General features: G+C 42.3%; 1 protein-coding gene across 2 annotated transcripts in view; it reads left to right on the top strand.

Annotated features, from left to right (window-relative positions):
- Window positions 1–223: 223 nt before the first annotated feature.
- The window catches only part of LOC117754862 (potassium voltage-gated channel subfamily H member 7-like), a 35,035-nt gene continuing 20,550 nt past the window's right edge, over window positions 224–14,708 (top strand). For both annotated transcript variants that reach the window (XM_034574199.1, XM_034574200.1), the window contains exons 1-4: window positions 224–636; window positions 970–1,200; window positions 10,097–10,252; window positions 13,951–14,391. In XM_034574199.1, the coding sequence (XP_034430090.1) occupies window positions 561–636; window positions 970–1,200; window positions 10,097–10,252; window positions 13,951–14,391 (904 nt within the window). In that variant the 5' untranslated portion in view covers window positions 224–560. The remainder of the gene's footprint in view (window positions 637–969; window positions 1,201–10,096; window positions 10,253–13,950; window positions 14,392–14,708) is intronic.

Below are 14,708 nucleotides of genomic sequence, written 5' to 3'. Positions count from 1 at the left end.
AGAGCTCTCTCATTGTGGTGGAAAAACACACAGGCTGGGTTTTGTTCTCAGCTTGTTTATGAAATATACAATTCCAGATGAGCGCATATTCTGACAACAGCGTCGGCGCATACAAAGGCTGCATGGGACTTATCTTTGTACCCGGGGTGGAGGGAACTAAGCCCCTTGGGAGCGACGTCCCTCCCCTTGGCATTTCACCCACTGTCCGCTGTGCGCGCCCGGCACAGCAGCACCACAGCAGAGGACGTCAGGATCGCATCCATCTACAACTCCACGGAACGCGCAATGCTCTGCGAGCTGAACGTGAGCCGAGCGGTCCTCTCCGATTCCGTGCGTCTCGGCGAGGAGGTATCCACACGCTCAGGCACACGGGCGGGCTAACGGAACTCCTCGGTGAAGTAAGAAGGTCATTTAAAGTGGAGAGACGGGCGCTCGCGTCGAGCTCAAGCATGGTCCGCGGCGAAGGAAGCATCACCCAGAGCCCGCTGTATCTGTAACTTGGGGGTTTTACTCGTAAAGGCGCTTTCAGTTGGAGATCGCGGGATTTTCTCAGCGTAAACATGCCTGTGCGAAGAGGTCACGTTGCGCCACAAAACACATTCCTTGGATTAATTATTCGGAAATTCGAGGGTCAGAGTAAGTATGTTGTTTGTGTACAATTTCTGTTGCCAGATAAGAGAATACTACAAAGTAAATGTTTTATCACTGAGCCAAAAAATTGTGAATTAATTCAAGAGCATGCTGAAATGAAATAGTTCCTTTCATAAGAATTCAAACAAAAGACAAGCTCAGTTGTTGAGGTTTTAATATGAAGTTTGGTGAATAGGCTGATTATTTTAGAGGTGACAATGAACTCATTCATCTTCTTGAACTGATTTGATTTATTCATTGGCTAACCCTAACCCTAGGGTCAGATAGGTCAGATGGCTGTACACACACACTGCATATACTGTCTTCCTTTACTTGCAGATCGGAAATTTCTGATAGCCAATGCCAGGGTGGAGAACTGTGCAATCATATACTGCAACGATGGCTTCTGCGAGATGACGGGCTTCTCCAGATCGGACATCATGCAGAAGCCGTGCACCTGTGACTTCCTGCACGGTGACCTGACCGAAAAAGAGGCCATCAGCCTGGTGTCCCAGGCTGTGCTGGGGTCCGAGGAGCGCAAGGTGGAGATCACCTACTACCGCAAGGATGGTAAGTCAGCCAACCTGGCTCAGCAGTGTGGCTGTCACAGCGTGCACCATGAGCCAAGAGGGGTCTTTTGTTACATGTTGTGTCCGAAGAGGGCGCACACTGCTCTCCTCGCTGTGTCCAGCTCACAATGTGGCCTGTCAGTCTGATACTAACCAGCCAGAGTCAATTACTGTATAAGATGCACAGCACACAGTACTCCTAGAGAAATCCAGTCAGGGCAGCCAGCTCTAAAATAGGTTCTTTTCTGTGAGTATATAGCAGATCTCCACATTCAAACAATAATACATTACAAACTGTGGACGATCTACGATTTTCTAAATCCGGGGCCATAAAGGGGGCCACAGTTTACACAGAGGCCAATTCAATGTCTATATAGCTCAATAGTATTACATCATTGAATATATTGTGTACGTCAAAATAGTGTCATATTCATTGTTAGTATTGTTAGCAAGTGACTACTGACAGAACAGGTGCCAATCAAATTTCAGCTGGGGCCAGTGCCCCCCCTAACCCCGCTTCTGGATCCGCCCCTGCTTAAAAACATTTTTCTGGATCTGTTTCTTATTCCTGCTTCATATTCAGTGATAGGCAACTTTGGGGAAATGCTAATGTGTGCAGTACAGATGAGATCTCAGTGTGTGTCAAATACAAGAATAAATTGCTCCGTATGAGAACACTGTGAGTCACTGAGGTAGACGTGAAGGACACATCTTTCTGGTGCCTGCCTTGAGCAGCATCATGTGCCTGGATGACAATAGGAAGGGAAAAAATTGGGCTGCCAAATATGATGGTGTGCAATTCTTCATAGTTTTGGATTCAACAGAGAGCTGGAAACAGAAATAGGATGAGGCAGAAGTCGCTGGGTCAGGCGATAACAGGATGATGGACAGTGTGAGAGACAGTGGAGCTCACCTGCTGCCTTTGTAAAGTTAATGCTTCCTGACTTTACTGTAAATACAACTGCGTCACATCTTTCAGAGAAAACGGTGTATTTGAAGATCCATGTTGCATTTAGCCATGTGGCATAGGTGTCCAGTAGCTTTAGATTAGGCAGTGGATCAATGCACTAATCTGTAAAATTGCGGTTCATGTGATAGGGTCCAGCTTTGCCAGCTTTGCATAAAAAAACGCTCTTCCTTTTAATGCTGGACTGGTGTTTGTGATGCATCTTTTTTGGCCAATCCTCGTCCTGGTATGAATGGTGTTCTGCACAGGCAGCAATCCTGAGTCAGAGAGAATTAATACGATGTTACCGCTCAGTGGTTTAAATCCCTGGATTTGACCACCTCCTGCCATGCTCTCACATGAGCTTTTATGGTCAGCATGACACAGCTGTACAGGGTCAATCCGAAGGCGCTCTTCCTGTAGAGCAGGACATCAAGTACAGGCTTTCCCCCTTTTAGTTTGTACCAGTTTTGCACCAAGTGAAGCCAACATATATTTCTTGTGTGAATTGTTGCTTTGCACTCATATTCTGATGACTACTGAGGCTTGTGCAAACAGCAGTACTGTATGTAAAGAGTCTAAGCCTGTAAAAAAAAGAGGCATAATATTTTATTTAATCATAAGGAGCCAGGGTTTTAATTTTTAATTGTGAGTTTGATTAGTTTCTAGGCCATGGATACATGTTTAATCTACTATCAGCAGCCATCAGCTTAGCCTTTTTTTTTCTTTTTTTCTTTTTTGCTAGTCATGAAGAAACCAAGAGCCAGCTGCTACACTGCTAAAATAGATTTTGTCAGAAACTTGCAAGACAATTACACAAAACACTCTAGGGTCTGTTTGCGAGAGCACGAATAGCTTAGTTTTTTTAAAGCAACTTAATTTATTTCCCCATCCTCCTCCCTTCTTGCACACATCTGCCGCGCTCCCTCTAAACGTCATGTGCCTGTAATGTTCAAAAGCGCGTCGGATGAAAAGTACAGAAACCTTCCAACATAATCTTTGCTCCCTGTCTGTTTCACAATCCTTCCCAGTCTGCATCATGGCTTCAAGACGCAACTCTTAATACTCACAGGAATTTATAGTGAGCGCGTGTGCTCATGAATAAAGATGTCAGCGTTGACAGTGCAGTGACTGGGAATGAGCGGCTTACAGGGTAAATGCATTAAACTGGGAGGCAGCACACAATCCACATGCTCCCACTGCTATGGAGGAATGAAAGATTCATGGCATCCTTGAGAGCGATGGCCCTATCGATTCAAGTCACTTGACAAATTGAAGCTGATGGGCGGAAAGTGGATGTATTCCATGCCCTCCTCTCCTAACTGTATTTCAAGTTATCCGTCCTCCATTTAACATGGACCTACTGTATGTCAGAAACCACACAAGCATGTTGGAAAAGAAAACAAAGTAAACCAGCCGCAGCTTCTCTGTTGGTCACGCACGAGATGCAGCCGCTCTATATGTTTGTCGAATTATGTGTACATTGTGTGAAGGAATGACATTGTGTCACTTTTGTTTATCTCGTCCCCTTAATAACAACAGTGGGAAATCCTCAAAAGTAAGGTTAGGGTTTGAGGAGGCTGGGTGACATCAGGAGAAACAAAGCTTTTACTCTTTTCACTGAAAAGGCTAAAAGTTAAGCTGCTTATGCGTATGCTTGGATATTAAAAGGAGTGGAACAATGGGGACTGCGAGAGCGCTGCAGCGGCTCAAGGGCATGTTCTTTTAATTTCTGTGCTTCCCTCGTATGTGATCGACGGGGATGGGTTTTCACGTGCGCATTCTCCGACGATGATACATAATAATGAGATAAATGCTTTCCCTTGATGGCTTTGTAAAGCTATCCTATTCCACGGGGTGTAATAACACTTTGTACCTGAATGAGTCTTAACAATAGGAAGCTGACACCGTGCAGCGAGGAGAAGTTAAATGGATAATGGCTGCATAACAGCGGCAGCTTAGCTAACCGAACGGAATGATCTGGGCCATGTGGTATGCGGGGGTGCAGGGTTTCATAGGTGACTCCCCACCGAGGGGACTGAAGGGGCGAGTACCCCTGCTGAGGCTTTGGTGGCGGGGGGAGCGAGGGAGCAGGGGACACAGAGTACCTTAAGTGCACAGGTGCTGCAGGACGTTTGGATGAATTGCATCCATGAGCACATCCATTTTTCATCACCGTCAGCCCCCTTCGGTGTCTCGTTGTATGAAGTGAAGCACATTGAGAGCTTTGCTGATCAGGTTTCATGGAAAGCAAGGTTAACATACTATACCTTGAGCTCATTCCAAGGAGAATAAATTAATATTTTACTCTTCATTATTGCAATATTTCCATATGTATTTATATATATGGGTAATTTTTGACCATAGCTGCCAATAAAAAGAATATGGAACTGTTTTACTGATACTGTTGAGGAGCAGATGGAGCTTCAAACACAGGAAACAATACAGGTCTCACTTTGCATTGGATAGTAATGTTTATCCATGGGCTATTTTCATCTGATGGGATGCGTTTACGGGAGGTGTTAATCTTATATTCCTCCCCATACCATCTGTGTTTTTCTCCCGTAATTTATAACTCTATGCAATCTTAAACTTTTATCAACCATTGGATCACATTGCCAACAATTCTGCCTAATTAAGTGGAATAAAAGACCACGCAGCAAAATATGATGAACATTATTAATTGATAAACGTAAACACAAATGAAATGGAGTTTGAGCCAGAGCTGCTAGCGATCCCTGATGGCTCCGGAGACATTGATTGAAGATGAAATTAGGCCAGGCTGCGTAGCTCAGAGCCGTCTTTACTGAGGCGAGATACCGCCACAAGGCCCAAGGACTCTAAACAAAGGGCTAGCTTGCATGGCCTCTCCCTACATGCCCCGGTCCTGATTGGCTATGCCCCAGTTACGTTGTGTATTGGCTTAAGCAGAATAGCCTTAAAAGAGAAACATGTCAGATTACATTATACAAGACCTACTACCAGGCAGTGGTCTGCGGCTGTGCTGTTTAAAAGCTGCGGTTGTGGATAGTACATTTGTTGGAAAATAAAAAAACAAAAATCAGCGCTTAAAAAATAATTCTCATGTTTCCCCCTGAGGCAGCTTATGCAGATTAATAAGAAGCCTCAATACATCCAAATCAAAAAGTGAGGTTCAAGTAAGAAAAGGCTTCTGTCTTTGAAATGAGATTAAAAGATGTATGGTGGTATCAAAAATATATATAAACCCAACTATGTATCTATGTATCGTTAAGAAGTCTCACGTTTCACCACAACTCTGTCCGGCTCACCGGCCGCCATTGTAATAGCGTCCAAAGGGTCGCTTGATTAAGTACAAATGTTTCAATAATTGATGAACGAAATGGAATCTACAGTAATGAAATTTCCAACATGAAAAGGGAGCTAGTCTTAATACAGCGTCCATTCATTCAAGCAGGTGTAAATAACATTTCTTGGCTCACAGGGAAACACTCTGCGTAAAGGTCAGGGAGGGAATGAACAGCCGCTCTTTCAACAAACCACTTTACTGTCAACGATGTTAACCGTGTCCGGCAGCTACGGACGCTGTGTTATGATGTTGTGCAGAGTTGAGTGTCGGAGGAGAATGGGAAGGCTGGGAGCTTGTTACGTGCTTCAGCGGGGAAGAGAGAGTTAAAAGACCTGCGGATAGAAGATAATGAAGCAAACTGTCTCGCTATTTTGACAATACACGTGTTACTTTGAAGACAAAGAGACACATTCACCTATTTGAAAATACATAATGCTACATAAACAAAGCACGCCTGGACGTATCATTAGTTGGTATAGTTAGCTGATGGTGTTATATACAATATCTTTTTGTGCAAAAGCTCAATGAGGCCTGTCATGGTAACTATTTTTGATAGACAATATTTTTTCCCCCCCGAAAATAATGGTGATAAATGATAATATTGTCATTTTAAGACCTTTTTGTGCCCCACAGTCTCAGCATCCAGAGTTCAATCCGTGTAGGTAGAAAGTCTGTTTCAGTCTTCCACACAAGCAAAACACAATTCAGTTCAATCCAGTTAAATCAAGGCTAAAACAAACCAAACAAAAATAGTCCGCTCCGGGTTTAACTGCGGATCCGTTCAAACCAACAACTCAGGAACATAAAGAGAAAGAGGAGCTCTGACTCTCCTCTCCGACCGCTTCTCAGTAGCAGGACTGTAGTAGTAGTAGTAATAGTACTGCTGCCTACTAGTCACTTCCGTATAGTGGTTCAGAATACGTGGGACTGTGGTCGGGGGTTGTGATTAGATTATTGACTGATTGTGGGTGTGGCTGTGGAAAACATGAACGAATTAACTCTCTGATAGGTGATGTGATCCAACACTGGTCACTACAGTGAACAAACGAGCAATACCGAGGTCAGCAAAAAATGATCGTGGTCATGTCCATACATTGCACGATAACGTCATTATTTTTGATTTGTAATGTGTTTCTTTATGCTGTATATGTTTTACCTGCAAGACTCAATGAATCATACATAGTCTTCAGGACATGAACAGAGTAAGGAAGTGAAGATAGGCAACCAAATGAAAAGAGTAGCAGGAATGCAAACTCTTCCTTTATGACGGAATACCACAAAATAAAAGGAATTAGCTTAAAATACACTGGCAGATAAAACAGAAGACAAATGAAACAGGCAGCGTTGATAAAAGTGTAAGTGTATTCCCTGTTGAGGTTTTAGACTTTTTATACTATTACTGTATAATATAACTATACTGTTTTCATTTAGTATCAAACTTCTACCACTGAAATATCAGAATGTATGTTTTTTCACTTTTACGTATAATATAATATAATATCAAATAATATTTATGTGCACCAAATGTAGTACATAGTATCACAAGTGCTTGTGAATAGATCAAATTCCAAGATTATGCCCCGGTTAAAATGAAACAGACCATAGCTTATTATAAAAGGGTGTGACAATGTTCTTATTGTGACACTTTAGCTGAGAAGTTATCCAAGCGTCACATATTTAGAAATGGGATCTGCCCGTGAGTGCAGTTTTTGGTCACAACAGGGTTTGTTTTTCTTTTTGTAGTAGCTATGTTAGGTAATGGTATTTAAGTTCACATAATTTGCCCCACCGAAATGTCGTCAGCAAACTATTTGGAAAGAAAAGGAGAAGAATAACACAATTGTTCCAAATCAATAGCCAGTTCTTCTCCAGGTCATGAGTAGCTCTGCTGATCCCATGGTTCACTGCCTCTGCCTTTAGGTAGAGAACAAAAAAAGCTCTCACTGTTTTATTCATAAAACGTTCCCCTTGTTTAGCAGGGTAAGAGCACTGTGGGCAAGGACGTAAGATTACAAAATCATAACGCGTATCGTGGTTAGAACGGCGTCAAGTTTAGAGCGGAACAGTCTCTGCTGATTTGTAGCATTTTTTTCCAAGAAGCGTTTCTTTCATCCATGTTGGTAGAGGTGACTTTGAGCAGGAGACCAGCTGAGAAGGGACCTCCATGACTTAGCCCTTAAGCATGACCATTGTCTTCCCATCTGGTAAGGTAGCTCCAGCCCAGAAATATTTCTGCTGAATTTACCTTCTTGGCTGCACACAGAGCACGGCTCTGTGCACACGATGTCTGTTGCTATTAACAAATACAATATTCACCATGTCGCTCCTGATTTAGATATTTCAACCATTTTGTATTTTCTTTGTAAATTCACATACAGAAGTGTCAGCTGCCAAGTTACATCACATTTGTGTTAGGTGGCTGTAAAACACAGGATGTTGTCTAAAGTATTCTGTAAAGAACAATATAATGTACATGAAAGGCTGCAAACTAAAGTAAGGAAATCATCTTAACAAATTTTAATCATGTGCTCACTGCTGCGTTCAGTCAACTAGAGCAATTAACACCTGACATGGTTGAGCAATGGAGTAAAGAGGACTTCTGCAGCCATTGTGCATATTTCCACATCAATAACTACATATAATTAACACTACTCTACTTTGCTCCTTGTGTCATGTTTTGTTGCTTATGGGTTTCCAATACACTCACTTAGGGGACCTGGGGTTATGGATTATACTGACCAAGAATGTTGCAGCTTCAACTTCGACCGGGAATCTCTGTCTCTGCTTTGGTTCTTATCATCCACCATTGTCTGTATTAATAAGTAAATAAGCCACGTTTTAAAATATATTACAAACACCATTTGTCCATGTCGGTCCTGTACACCCAGTTGGATTCCAATATTTGTTTCGCGTTATTTGTGTCTTCTTCCTGTGAGAATATTCCCCATAACCAATAATCATGAATGTTATTTTGGAAGGACTAAGTTTGAGTCTTTATCATTAAGCATTTTAATTCCACAGGATTTATCAGACAACTAAAAGTCGATACTGAACATCCCCCTCACTGAGTTTTCTCTTCACTCTGAAAAATGAGCGCACTGTTAAGTAAAACCCATCAAAGTTAAAAACTAAAAGTGTTCCATTTCCTAGAAAGGACGATGTAGATTTAGGTGAAGGATTTCTCGGAAATGCAGGAAAGTGCTTTTTATGAAAAAGGGGATTTTCTGGGCAAGAACTCGCAGTTCCCCTGCTCTCTAAGCACCAATCTCCTGCTTTACAACCTAACATCACCAGGCTCCCATGACACCAGACAAGATGGGTGTGTGGTACTATCATCCACATACAGCATCTAATCACATGATACTGTTAAATTACTGATTTCTTTTCCTATATTCTCAAATAGCGACTTACACTTTTTCCACGTTTTCCATTGTGTTAAAATCACATTCTGATATTGCCGGCGGTGACAACGCGGCACAACTTCTGGTAGATCTGATGCCGAAATCCTTCCAACAGAACTCTGGCATGTTGAGGCAGAGCAAGCTTGTTATATTTAGTCAGACAGCAAGTCTACTGCTAATGAATGCTGCTGGCAGGGTGTCTGTGAGCCCTGAGGAGATTACAGTGAACACTAGTAATATGTGTCCTCTGTGAGTAGGAGCAACACAACAAGCCCGACAGTGAGACGGGCGGACCTACACAGAGTGACAGAGACACCGTTTTAGTGTGAGACACTCCGATTTTAAAGGCCAGCGCCATGTGACAAATACCATCAGCTTTATCATCCTCTCTGGAATCAGTTACACTTTTTAAATACATACAGGGATGTGGTTTTTGGATTATGTGTTGAAAACGGTCAGTCAGCTGTGCAGTATGGAGTCCAGTGAGACAAGATGTTTTTAAATTATTAGCTGTCAGTTTTGCCCGCAGGCATCAAGATCTTTTGCTAACACAGCTATTACCAGCGCAGCTAATAAATGGTGCGATCCGGGGCTCGAGAATAAGTTTAGTTTATGTGTTCGTTTCTGCTCCGCTGCCTCACACGCCGATCAGGTGATTATTCCTGCGAGCACATCACAGTCTGCTAAATTGGCAGAATTTTGTCCTGCGCTCTTTGATCTATTCTACTAAACCTCGCCGTCCACACTAGCCACTGTGGCCCTTGCATCCTATTCATCCGACTTGAAGAAGCTTAGTCCTTTTCATGCCACGCACGGCGCATTAAAATACACATAAACATTGCTTGCGTATGCGTATAAATAGGCATGCAACACACACGACCACATAAGCACACACATAAACTTTGTTTAACCCCAGGGCTTACTTATATTATCTCAACTATTTCATTTGTTCTGACACGCAGGCATTGACCTTTAAATCAGATCTCGTCCATTTTCCCCAATGTTCCTGTGAAACCATGAGGTGTCAGACATTTTTAGATCCATTTTAAACAACGATAATTATGATTATGATAATACTTCTTGATACATTTCCACAATGTTTCTTCTATCATTTTATTTTGAAAACAGTTAAGATATCCAGTGGCATGCCAGCCCTTTTAGAGATGCCCAGGAAGGATGCGTGATTCAGCTCTTTGACACTGACACTGTGTTTCTGTTTCAGGTACTGACTTTCAGTGTAACACTCATATAATCCCAGTGAAGAATGAGGAGGGCCTGGTGATGATGTTCATCCTAAACTTTGACTACGTTCTGGACGATGGAAGTGACAGCTCCACGGAGAAGATAAGCCCCGCCTCCCCAACGAAGTCAGACCAAAGTGAGTATTCAATGAACCATTGTCTCTTTACCATAGCAGAATGGAAAAAGCATTGACATGGAGCATAATAACTGGATTTGGTTTTGGCTTTGGGAAAAGCTACTTTTACTCAAAGCAAATTCACAATATTTTACCGTGCCAAATATCACGCCTGACATCCTATCTGTGGTGTCTTTTTCTGGTCTTTTTTTCCAAATTAAATTTGTGCATGCCCTGTGAGATGTCAACACTCCTAAAACAGCTCACTCCGTTAAAGGGCAGTTATGTAAATAAGACTGTAAGTGAGATAATTCATTAAAATAGCCCTCTACATCTGTTAAACACTAATTAAGCAGTAGAGCGTTTGATTCGGTCCCCTGTCATGCTCAGTGAAACTTCCTAACAAGTTGCCCGTTTTCATTATTCTCAAAAGCAGAGCATTATTTTTTCAGCAGTACAATGGAGTTTTACACGTACAGCAGTAAAATAGTTGTGTGCCTGCGGGGAGAACTTACATAACCTTATCTTGCTGAAATTGTAGAACTCCTTATCTCTTTAATGTCTTTTTGTAGAGCAGCATATACTGTGCTCCTCATTTGTATTTGGATGTGTGTCAGGAGGTGTAAATGTCAGCGAGACTTTCCTGCTCCTCCCTGATTGGAGGCACTCAGCATCTCGTCTCTGACTGGAGCTCAGCTATCCACTTCACTCAGCATGAATTCCTCCGAGGCACTGACATTCGGCTTGTGCAGTACTGTGTGTATTTAAGCGCGTGTGTGCATGCATATGCATTGACGTGTGTATGCTTCTATGTGTGTGTGTGTATGTGTGCGTGTATGTGTGTGTATTAGAGTGCCTGTGTCTGTTGCTAACATTGCTAATCAGAGTTGATTGCTTGTGACCAGGCTTCAGCGAGGGGACATGCGGGTAGATGGGTAGATAAACATATGATGTGACTTCAGATTAGAGAATGTCTTGACTACATGCTCACATCACACTTTAAGCATGACCTTACCGTTGTCTTTGTCTTTGAGCAGCCCGTAGATAACAGCAGGGCAGGAATTTCATGCTGTTCTTGGTTTTACTTGGAATCAGAGACTGATGCTAATAATCTTACATTTAAGCTGCATGCTATCAAAATACAGTATTCATAGATATTGTCTTTTTTATTATTGCCATATATTCACTATATCATCAGATGTGCATGAACAACACATTAACGGCATTTAAACCATAACGAGATTCAAATTTTTGGCACTAGCACCCAATGCAATTAGCACCCAATGCAATTCCTCCCAGGTTATCACGCTGTAAAAAGTAGAATGACAGAACCATACCATTAGCACAGGAACACCTTTGATTCTTAGTATGTCACCTGAAATGATGAGGGAGCATATTTCCACATGGTCTGGTCCCATATTTAACTGTAGCTGTGTCTGAAAAGTGATTTTTGGACATCGGGGGACTAATTATGATCCGGTGTCTACAGCAGGCTGCAAGCCGGAAGACATTAACCAGCACAACACTGAACCGGCTAGAGAGTAATCCCACTTTCCACAAGCTGCCGTCAAGAACAGCACACTCAGCAAATATATTTTTAACAGGCAGTGACAAACCCTTAAAGTGTTAATGGTCCATTCAGCAAGAAAGCTGGATTCCGAAAGAGTATATTTATGCTGGAGAGTAAATTAAGAAATTTGACACTGATCACTGATTTACAACTCATTCCTCAATATTGAAACTCCTCACCCTTTCCTTACGTTCCTGTTTAATAGACACATCACTCTGTGTTTCACACCCAGCATCCAAACAAAAGTCCATAGACCTAAATACAGGCACAACACTATGCATCCAAGCTAAAAGGCCAAATGTGAGAGAGGTAACTTTAACTGCAGCTTTGTACCAACGGAGTATATAAACAACCATGAGGACAGAAAAGCTAGATCAACAATATGTGGAATTCAAGGTCGGCAACATGTCAACAACTCAACCCCAACTCTGACGAACACAGTCGCGACTCTTCCATCCAGCGCCCCCATTATTTAAATAGGGATTGCACCTACCTGAGCACCCATAGGCAGGTGTGTTGACACATTCCTATCTTGACACAGTGGAAAAGCGATTGCACATTTGACCAACCAAAAAAAACTGGTTTGACGTCACATGGTGCAGTATTTCACTGGTATTTTATCAAGATAATAATATGTACATACACACTTTAGGCAGAAGGACAGTGTGTGTTCAATCTGCTGATTACACACAGTTTCCAGTTTCCATTTGCAAGGTCACATCACTTTTAACGGTAATGGGAGATGGCACTCTGATTGATTTATTGCATGTTATGCCCAGAATACACCCATCATTTATTAAGAGACTAAGTACAACCCTTCTGCACCATGTGCCTGACGTCTCAGCCTTGTCAGTGCCCTTAAACTAGCAAAAATGGATTTGGACATGCTCTAAATGCACTTGAGCATCAGATGATGTGTGTAGATTGTTAAAACAGAGTTCCAAGATTTACAGGTTCCATCCCTTGATTTGTGGCACATATGTGGCTAAATATAAATGTATCTTATGATTGTCCTTATCGTGATAAACATTAAAAGAATTGTCTTCCATTTAAAAGTAAATTGGCAAATCAAAATGTGGGTAGTGTAAGTTTGTATAGTAAAAAGGAAAATGTTCTGTTATGGTACCATAGTATATGTTGTATATGGACATGCTGTATGCGTTCTGGTAAGGGCTCAGTTATATCTTGTTTTCTTTAAGCTGCTCTAACAACAAAATCCATCTTGTTAATTTGACATGAGCGCTACTTTTTTTCTCTCAAGAGCATTCTCAGTGCAGAAGACATACGGTCTACCTGCAGAGAAGAGACGGGGGGGGTTGTCCATATCTCCTGCCAGCGCAGGATGTCATTAGGGTTCCTCTCCAGGAAACTCTTTGAGTGTCACAGCTCTATAGTTGTCACATCAGCACATTTGGCCAGCGAATGGAAACAGATGGCTGTGACGTGTCACTCTCTTTCTATTGTTAATGAGCCAAAACTTTCACTCTGTCCCGAGAGGTCGGTAACATTTGCTGCTGTGTGCATTCTGAAGATGCGGCTGTGCACAAAGAAAGTCCGGGTTTCTGTCTCAAATCAATGAGGCAGAGAAAAGCCAACTGCCCAATTTGCTCCTCCTCAACCTTATGGGCACTGAAGGGACATATATGCTTCAATTCGGCCAAAGCAATTGTTTTTCACTTTGTCTGCATTTTAAAGTTTAGTGTAAGATAAAACATTTAGTGAGAGAACACAGTAGATGCTGAAGTCAACTAATATTTTGACGATTAAAATATGTGAAGAGGAAGAAATTCTAGCAGAAATTAAGAAACTTTTACGACAGCGTAGGACCTTTGTGTGTGTTTATCATGTGACTGTTGTTGGTGAGTCAGGTAAAGCAAGAGTTATAAATTGTCAGTCCAATAAGAGATTGTCATTAAGGAATGAGTCAGAATAATCAGCCCTTTTTCATTTGGATGCACTGCCATTATGATCTTTGCTAAATGGGTTTTTATTATATCAGTTCCGACAAATCTCTGATGTAATTTTCCCTTTTTCCCTCGTGTGTTTTTAGCTGAAAAAGTCCTTCCGTAATTACATACTTTTTGGATGCATCAATTTTTCAGTGTTGTTCACTCAACAACGCTTCACATAATTTCTTCTCAACTTTTAGGGACGAGCAGATTCTTCCGCTTCCGCCAGGCCGCTTTGAGCCTAATGAACACTAACAAGCAGTCTCTTCCGCAAGAGGACCCAGACGCCGTGTTGGTGGACTCACCCAAAGAGAACGAGGACTCGGTGGCCCTGCAGAACCTCCCCTCACCCACCAAGAGCATTTGCAGTCCCATCGAGGCGAACGACACGCACGCCCTCATAAGCTCGAGCCGCCATTCCTCCCAGGCGAGCGTCGGTCCGGAGCCACTTGACCATTCATCCCCTAAACTCCTCTGGGAGAAGCTGTACCAGATGGAGGCGCACCAGTCCTCCACCTCCCTGTCGAACACCTTCCCCAGAGGCAGCATCAGCAGCATGAGGCGAGCCTCGTCTGTCCATGAAATTGAGGCCTATAGCTCCAATTCCAAAGGCGTTTTCAGGGATCGACATATGAATGAAGGTATTTAAAAAGAAAAAAAACAGTTCACAATCTGTGGTTAGTGGAGCAACACATCACCTTATATCCAATTTTCCAGTAGATGGCGGATCATTGCTATCACATGATATGACACTGGGGAGTACAATCCGATTACAGATAACTTTGCTCCTAAGATTTATTTCTCCATGTGTATAAGCTTATTAAAATGTTCATCCTTTACTTTCTCTGTCCTCACAGACACTGTGAGAGGAAACCATGCATTTCCGCCCAAGATTGAATTGCTCTGTGTTGTTTTGGACCATGACATTCAAACAAAAACACAGACAATCAGCACAAAT

The sequence above is a fragment of the Hippoglossus hippoglossus genome, chromosome 21 (assembly GCF_009819705.1).
Source record: "Hippoglossus hippoglossus isolate fHipHip1 chromosome 21, fHipHip1.pri, whole genome shotgun sequence".
Lineage (NCBI taxonomy): Eukaryota > Metazoa > Chordata > Actinopteri > Pleuronectiformes > Pleuronectidae > Hippoglossus > Hippoglossus hippoglossus.
This window is presented reverse-complemented; position numbering and strand designations above follow the sequence as displayed.